Source organism: Protobothrops mucrosquamatus, unplaced genomic scaffold (assembly GCF_001527695.2).
Source record: "Protobothrops mucrosquamatus isolate PMUCROS unplaced genomic scaffold, P.Mucros_1.0 scaffold5720, whole genome shotgun sequence".
Lineage (NCBI taxonomy): Eukaryota > Metazoa > Chordata > Lepidosauria > Squamata > Viperidae > Protobothrops > Protobothrops mucrosquamatus.
In genome coordinates, this window is record NW_015391569.1 from 6611 (window position 1) to 15701 (window position 9091).

The 9091-nt window shown below is 40.7% G+C and overlaps 1 protein-coding gene across 2 annotated transcripts in view; it reads left to right on the top strand.

Annotated features, from left to right (window-relative positions):
• The first annotated feature begins 1187 nt into the window (after positions 1-1187).
• The window catches only part of LOC107299925 (OCIA domain-containing protein 1), an 11364-nt gene continuing 3460 nt past the window's right edge, over positions 1188-9091 (top strand). The window contains exons 1-6 of one of the 2 annotated variants that reach the window (XM_015829266.1): positions 1188-1246; positions 2819-2920; positions 3293-3380; positions 5431-5484; positions 6845-6880; positions 7875-7977. In XM_015829266.1, the coding sequence (XP_015684752.1) occupies positions 2867-2920; positions 3293-3380; positions 5431-5484; positions 6845-6880; positions 7875-7977 (335 nt within the window). In that variant the 5' untranslated portion in view covers positions 1188-1246; positions 2819-2866. The remainder of the gene's footprint in view (positions 1247-2818; positions 2921-3292; positions 3381-5430; positions 5485-6844; positions 6881-7874; positions 7978-9091) is intronic. The other variant, XM_015829267.1, reaches the window with a different exon arrangement.

Consider the following 9091-nt stretch of genomic DNA (forward strand, 5'->3'; position numbering starts at 1 on the left):
AAGTCTTTTTTTTTTTTAATTGAAAATTTTATAAAAGTTTTACAGATATAATTCCCCCCTCCCCAAAACCCACCGTTGCCCTCCCCCTCCCTCCCCCCCACTTCCCAGAGCCAATCACAGGGTTAACAATACAATAACCATACTCTATCTAACATTAATCAACTATTAGAATAATAAATCTGTAACATCCTTTAATCCTCTTTTAAACAAATATACTAATATTGAACACAATAATTATAACATCATATTAATGATTATAAATAAAAATAAGTAAGCTATTATAACATATAAACTACTCTAAAATTTACTCAAAAACCAAATGAATTTTTTTAGTACCATATTTACTCTCAATATAATCTATCCATCTTCTCCAAACCGAAATATATCTTTCTTGTGAGTAATCCTTCACATAAGCGGAAATCTTGGCCATTTCTGCTAAATTTGAGACTTTAAGTGACCATTCTTCTATAGTGTGCAAACGTGCCGTTTTCCAACATTGAGCTACTAGCAATCTTGCAGCAGTTATCAAATTCAACATCAAATCCATTTCTTTTGTATCCAAATCTTCCATAATAACCAACAAAAATATCTGCAATCTACAAGTCTTAAAAGGGCCAAGTTTGAAGACCCCTGCTTTAAGATATGCTCTACAGCAGAGGCGGGGAAACAATGGCCCCGTTTTTATGACTTGTGGACTTCAACTCCCAGAATTCCTGAGTCAGCAGGAATAGCTGGCTCAGCAGGAAAGGCTAGCTCAGGAATTCTGGGAGTTGAAGTCCACAAGTCATAAAAACGGGGCCATTGTTTCCCCACCCCTGAGTTAGATCTAGAACACAGACCATCAGAGTTGGAAGGGACCTTGGAGGTCTTCTAGTCCAACCCCATGCTCAAGACCTGCTGCAAGTCCTATGGGTAGCTGCAGATTTTCACCTGCAATCCGACTCCCTCAGCCCGCTCTACTCTTCCTCCGCCAATCCCCACCGCCCTTTCACAAAGAGAGGCTGCAAGCGACCCTCTCAACCAATCCGAGAGACGAAGCTTCTTCTCCGGCCCCGCCCTCGCGCGCCCTACGAGCAGGGCGGGGCCTGGCCTAGTAGCAAACACGCCCCTTTTCCAGAGGTCTGCTGCGGGTCCAGCCGACCCCGAGCGGTGGGGGCGGAGGAGGCGGGGAGAAGCTGGCGGGCGCCCGGAAGGAAGGTGGGGGAGCCGGGAGAGACACGGCGAGGGGATTGACCCGGCCGCCTGGGTAAGCCTGTTCCTAGAGCGTCCTTCCTGCTCGCCTCCTTTGAGGCGAGGACTAGGCTTGAGTGGAGAGAGAGCCATCGTTGCACGCCTGGAGAGTGGCACCTGCTTATTCCCAACGTGCCAATATATAGGACGTATGATTATATATCCCTGTGGAGCAGGGCTGGGGAACGAGAGCCCTTTTGTGACTTGTGGACTTCAACTCCCAGAATTCCTGAGCCAGCCATCCCTGCTGAGCCTGCTGGCTGAGGAATTCTGGGAGTTGAAGTCCACAAGTCATAAAGGAGCCACCGTTTCCCCTCCTCTGCTGTAGAGCAGGGGTCCTCGACCTTGGCCACTTTTAAGACTTGTGGACTTCAACTCCCAGAATTCCTCCCTGAATTCTGGGAGTTGAAGTCCACAAGTCTTAAAAAGTGGCCAAGGTCGAGGACCCCTGCTGTAGAGCATGCCTTAAAAGTTGCCAAGGTTGAGGAACACAGCTGTTGTGTTAAAATCAGGTACAGGAACGATTGCAAGAGCTTTGGCTTGTGAATGTGTTGCAGCACAAAAAAAAAAAAAAAGGCATGAGACATCTGGTGGCGTGAACAACAACATGATTTGCTTAAATGGCGCCTATGGCTTTCTAAGAAGAACATTTGGTGGTAGCTGGGGGCCTGGATTCCTGCCTCTCCCCCCAGAGGTTCTCCTGAGTCCAGGATGGCTGCACCTGCCATCAGACCCGGATGGTTTTTGTCTTGAGGGCAATCTTATTTCAGAATAAGAATACAATAGAGTAGAGTAGAAGAGAATATAGAATAAGATAGAGTAGAGTAGAGTAGAGTAGAATAGAATAGAATAGAATAGAATAGAATAGAATAGAATAGAATAGAATAGAATAGAATAGAATAGATGGCATTATTTAATCCGAGGACCCAGGTCCTGCCAACTGTACAAGATGGAATCTGCCAGGCAGGTAGAATAATAATAATAATAATAATAATAATAATAATAATAATAATAATAATAACAACAACAACAACAACAACAACAACAACAACAACAACAACAACAACAGCAATGTTGGAAGGGACCTTGGAGGTCATCAAGTCCAACCCCCTGCTCAGGCAGGTAACCCTACACCATTTCGGACAAATGGCTGTCCAGTGTCTTCTTAAAAACTTCCAGTGTTGGAACATTCACCGCTTCTGGAGGCAGGTTGGTCCACTGGTTAATTGTTCTAACTGTCAGGAAGTTTCTCCTTAGTTCTAGGTTGCTTCTCTCTTTGGTTAGTTTCCATCCATTGCTTCCATCCATTGTATGGGAGACAGGTGGTCCCACAAGTAACTAGGTTGCATGCCAGGTAGCAACATGCACCTTGAATGGTACCTGGAAGCAGACTGGAGATCAGTGCAGCTTTCAAAGCAGAGGTGTGATATGGTGTCCCCCGTCCGGGCATGCTCTTCATTGTCTGTGTGATCAATTGAAGCCTCTGGATGGTCTTCAAAGTCAGCATTCTACTAACCATATAGTAAAAAGGACATTGGACGTTGTCTTTGAAATGCACTTGATTATTTTGTGAATTCTTTTCTTGTAGGACACTCACCTTTCGGGTGTTCAGATTTGCTGGAATCACTGAAGTAACATGGATTCTACTCCAGTAAATACCGAATTCTCTTCAACAGAAAATAAGACCCAGGTTGGTTTTTTTTCTTTTCTGCAGAGATTAATTTCTACCCTGGGTCAAAGGTTGATCAACCTCTCTTGCTATGTGGAGTCCTACAATTGTAATTCAGTATTTTAGCAGCAATATAATCATAATTGCAATCACAAATTATTATTATGTTAACTCTAAATTGAGGTATTTTTCCCCCAAACTTTTTTAATTGACTTGTTTTATAAGATTTTAATAATATTCAACTGAAGAAGCGATCAACTGAATTATAGACCGTAATGTTCTACACATTCAAGAATTTTCTTTTTTGGCATAGGAAAAAAACCTCAATATTTTATTCTTTGTAGTTCAACATGCTGTTCTCATACTATTATTTATTTAGCTTTTTATTTCCAGAATTTACTTAGTCATCCAAGAATCCTTACTGTGGAAGAGATTGAAAATATCAGTCAACGATGTAAAGAAGAAAGCTTCTGGTACAGAGGTATATTCCTTTGTTATAGATACAAAAATAAATATAATTGTATTTTTGTCTACATTTCTTTGTTCTGCTATTGTTAAGGCTACCTGAGGATTACTAATATTTGGAACTGACAACATGTTCGCTCCAAAGCCCATATTTGTTACTTGACAGGGGTTGTAAATGTACATGTATTTTATTTATTTCTTCCATAGATATCTGCTACAATCTGGTAAGACTCTAAATTGCGGGCGATAAAAAATACCTAAAATAACCCTTGCACTTTTTAAAACAACCAAAATTACTCACTGAAAATAATTTGAAAACCCAAAATATGATGAATAGTAACTTTAGTTTATTATACTCAACCATGTTAATTACATACAGGTATGCATGCAGTTATTCTTCCTCTCCACATCCATTGTTGTTGTTAGTTGCGAAGTCATGTCCGATCCATCGTGACCCCATGGACCATGTTCCTCCAGGCCTTCCTGTCCTCTACCATCTTCTGGAGTCCATTTAAGCTCACGCCTACTGCTTCAGTGACTCCATCCAGCCACCTCATTCTCTGTCGTCCCCTTCTTCTATTGCCCTCCATCTTTCCCAGCATTAGGCTCTTCTCCAGTGAGTCCTTCCTTCTCATTAGGTGGCCAAAGTACTTGAGTTTCAACTTCAGGATTTGACCTTCTAAAGAGCAGTCGGGGTTGATCCCTCTAGGACTGACCGGTTTGATCGCCTTGCAGTCCAGGGGACTCGCAGGAGTCTTCTCCAGCACCATAGTTCAAAGGCCTCAATTCTTTGGCGTTCAGCCTTTCTTATGGTCCAACTTTCACAGCCATACATTGCAACTGGGAAAACCATGGCCTTGACTATACGTACTTTTGTTGGCAGGGTGATGTCTCTGCTTTTTAGTATGCTGTCTAGATTTGCCATAGCTTTCCTCCCCAGGAGCAAGCGTCTTTTAATTTCTCGACATCCATATTCCTGTATAAACATCTGTCTCCCAGCACTGTCTCCTTCCCATACCCGACCCCTGATAATCTGAGTATCCTTCCATATTTCACAGGATTTAAATCCCAAACCAAGATTACATTCCAATAATGATATTTTCAGTGACTGCATTTGGAGACATATTGTCTTTATCATTACAAGCAATGATGTTAGATTTAAGGAATCTGTTCTACCCCACTTCCCACCACCTCACCCCACTTTAAATCCTACATCAGTCTAGCTTCTCTGTACATCTGATGAAATGAGTTGCAACCCACAAAAGCTTATGCTGTTAATTACATTTGTGAGTCAGAAAAAGTGCTCGCAGGTCTCCCCTATTTTTTCACACCTCCGGTGGAATCGCAAGATCGGAAATGTTTCCTTCCATTTTTAATTAACCATAGTTTATTCTTACTTTAAAAGGTAATTTATTTAAACAAACTCTTTTTCCTTGACTAAAGTTTGAAGTTGATTTGTTTCAGCAGGCTTTAGCTAAGACTAGTCTTGGTTCAAACATAAAAATTAAAGAATCAAATTGGAAGGAAATGCTTCAGATCTGTCTGTGGTCATATTTGTAGAAGGTAAAGGGAAAAAAAAGATGACTCTGGGTCTTATCTAACTCGTTTCCAAAAAAAGAAGCTGCAATTACTATCCCCAATGATAACGGTGATAAATTTGGATGGTTTTGCTTTTTCATTTTTCTAAGTTGAGCAGTGTTTCTCAGCCTTGGGAAATTGAAGACATGTGGGCTTCAAACTCCCAGAATTCCCCAGCTGGCATGAAGTCCACACATCTAAAAGTTGCTAAGGTTTAGAAACACTGAACTAGAAGCAGATGTAACACTGAATTAGAGGGAGATATTGCTTTCAGATATTTACCAGTTTCTCCCTTCATGATGCAGACAACCAGATGAAAATTTCTAATATTAGTTTCCTACATTAGTTTTATAAACTGGGCGCCTATGATTAGCAGATTCAGAAAAGGCCAGGATATTACAAAGTTCTATCTGTGCTTCACTGGGAGTGGGGGGCTTGTGGGAATGAAGACCCAGGCTGAAATTGTTTGTTGCAATGTTTGTTTACAGCGCTTCCTCTATCCTTTGGAAGTATGCTTATTACTCAAGGACTAATTACGAAAGGTAAGTAGATTTTTTAAATAAAATAAGTGGTGAATTTTGCAAAAACGATCAGTTACTATTCCCATGCAATAAGTACTTGGAGAAAATCCCTAATCTATATAACAGTGGAACAGTAAAAAGCCGGACACATAAAAATTTTATATGCAGAATGTGTGAAATCTCTGCGTTTTTCTCCCATGATTGAGAAAACCTATCTTTCAGAGGCACTTTTTAATATCAGTCGTGAAAAAATGACTTCTGCAGTGAATCTATCACTTAAAAGATTTTTAACTGCTGTAATATTGCCTTCAGTAGGTAGAGGAAGCAGAAGAAGTTTTTCAGGAATAAAATATATGCGATTTTTAATTTTTTATTTCATTTTCATGTTTAATCTGAAAAATAAAGCATGTGGGAAAATAGTACCATTCCTTCCATGTTTGTCTATAGCGGGGGTGTCAAACTTGCAACGTTACGTGACGTGTCATGACGTATCGTGATTTTTTCCCCATTGCCGGCAGTGGGGTAGGCATGGTTTCGGCGTGACACATCTGGCCTGCGGGCCGGCAGTTTGACACCCCTGGTCTACAGGAATTATTGTAAGGTTGGTTTGAAATATTTCCTTTTATCTTTTTTGTTAAAAATGTTTCATTATGTTAGGCACTAACAATCTAGGCCAGGGGTAGGCAACCTTGGCTCTTTGATGACTCGTGGACTTTAACTCCCAGAATTCCTGAGCCAGCCATGCTGAGGGGAAAGGGAGAGGTTTCCAAGCTGAGCCATGCTGGCTCAGGAATTCTGGGAGTTGAAGTCCACGAGTCATAAAAGAGCCAACGTTGCCTACCCCTGATCTAGGCTTTTATTTTATTTTCTTTCTTACAAGTGCACATTTCAGTCGGACTTCCAGCTTAATAAATGTGTTTAAGTGGTTAATATTTCTCATGTCTTGATTTTTGATTGTGACAGCTGTTGCAACTAGGTAAAATGTACTTTTTTAATGTATTAACCAAGCAAGGTTGGTTTTAGTTTAGTTTGATTTTTTTTTTATTTAGGTTTAGAGCAATTTTGATTTTTTAAAGTGGCTTACAGTTAGTTCTTGACTTATGATCTAATTGGATGGAATTATGGTTGTAAGTTATTGTTGTCATTCAGCAAGTCACCATGTGACAGCCCCTGATTTTATGACCTTTCTTGACGGTCACTAAGCAAACCCATTTTTATCCAATTGAAGGTTTTTTGCCAGAAATTAACAAAACCTGATGATACAAACATAGTTGTTGATCCGTGAACCAGATCAAGATTTCTCTCTAATGAAATGCGCAAACCTGGTCCATATTTCCTCTGAGCCTAAAACTCTCTTCTTAAAAATGATTTCTTTTTCTAGGGATTATCAAGACTGCTTCTTTGAATACAGTAGTGGGTAAGTTTTGAAAGACTGTGAAGTTACAGCAGGAAAAAAGGACAAGTGTTTAACGTATAATGAGTAAAAGGAACATCTCTTTTATGCAGTGTTTCTCAACCTTGGAAAACTAGAAGATAACTATGGCTGGCTGGGGAATTCTGGGAGTTGAAGTCTGAAAGTTGCTGAAGTGGAGGAACACTGCTCCTATATTTGCACTCAAACATAGAGCATGTGGGGAATGCACATATCAGTTCTTCAAAAAAGGCCTAATCAGGAAATAGGATAAAGATTCCAGTAATGCCATCATTGTTGTAGGATAGGGGTCTTCAAACCTGGCAATTTTAAGACTTGTGGAATTCAACACCCAGAATTTCTCAGCCAGCCCTGTTATTAATAACAACAACAACAACAACAACAACAATAATGATAATGATGATGATGATAAAGTTGGAAGGGACCTTGGAGGTCATCTAGTCCAACCCCCGGCTCAGGCAGGAAACCCTATACCATTTCAGACAAATGGCTGTCCAGTCTCTTCTTAAAAACTTCCAGTGTTGGAGCATTCACAGCTTCTGGAGGCAGGTTGTTCCACTGGTTAATCGTTCTAACTGTCAGGAAGTTTCTCCTTAATTCTAAGTTGCTTCTCTCCTTGATTAGTTTCCATCCGTTGCTTCTTGTCCTGCCTTCAGACGCCTTGGAGAATAGCTTGACTCCCTCTTCTTTGTGGCAGCCCCTGAGATATTGGAACACTGCTATCATGTCCCTCCTCGTCCTTCTCTACATTAAACTAGACATACCCAATTCCAGCCACCGTTCATTAATTGTGAGAAGTATCCAAATTTAACATTAAAAGACAAATAGCCCAAGGCATTTCTAACACTCACTCTCAAAATGACAAGCAATGGAACACCATTAAAGCAGATTTCCCATATTACAAATCAATGCAGAACAAAAAAAAAAATCTGAGAAAAATTCATCAAAGGTTACTGATTCTGTTGCTTTTCCGTTATAGTTGTTGGTGTTTTGGCATTTTTTGCTGGGAAAATGTTATACGTTAAAAAATGTACCCAGAGGTATGGAAGTCTTCTCGTGCCATTTGGACCAAAACAGAACAGGTTTGTTTGGAATCCATACTTACAATGATAACTTGGTTTTTTTAGAGCAGTGTTTCTCAATCTTAGCAGCTTTTAAGATGTATGGTTCAATTTCCAGAATTCCTCACCCAGCATGCTGCTAGGAGATTTTGGGAGTTGAAATCCCACATTTTAAAGTTGCTAAGGCTGAGAAACACTGCCTTATAGTAATGAGATAGTTCAGATATTTATGTGAATTATGTGTGCCTGCCTTTTGCTCTTTCAGTAAAATTGGAGGTCCATAGTTAATACCATGTTTCTCCAAAAATAAGACTGGGTATTATTATTATTATTATTATTATTATTATTATTATTATTATTATTATTATTATTATTACCTCCCAAAAAAGCACCAAGTCTTATTTTCGGGGTAGGCCTTACCTCACCTCTGGCATCGACAGCTCCACCCAGCCGGTCCACTTCTTCTGGGACCAAAGTTCTGCAGCTGCATTCGGGCCTGCATTTTGTAGTCAGGCCTTTCCAGAAGGCCTAAGCAGAGGTCTTGCAGAACCGAGCTGTGGATTGAATCCACAGCTTGGTTCCTGGCTGTACAGGCCTTCTGGAAAGCTCTGTGACTGCAAAATGCAGGCCTGGCTGCAGAAGAGGCCTCAGAAGAAGTGGGCCGGCAAGGAGAGGCCTGGCTGCAAGGCAAGCGGGTGCGGGATGGGTGGGCAGCTCCACCTCCCCGACCCCTGCCCTAGCTGGATTTTTAGGTGTGTGCCTCACCCCAAAACTAGAGCTTATTTTTGGGATAGGGCTTGTATTAGGCTCACCCCCCAAAATCAAGCTAGGGCTTATTGTTGGTGTAGGCCTTACTTTCGGGGAAACGCGGTATTACCATTCAAAGTCCTGTGTTCAAGAGTCTTCATCATCTCCCTTGCCCTCTCTTCTTCTTCCTTTTCCTATTTTAACAACAAATCTTAAGGGATTTTGAATTCAACAATCATATATTTTATGATTTGTGCCATTGTGTGTGAAAGGTGGAAACAGTGGATGAATCCAAGCTTTGGGCTTAGCTCTTGTATTGTGAAAATGTGGTTTAGCGTTACATCGGAATAATACCATAGTAAGTTTTCAAAGAACTTTTCAAGTGTTA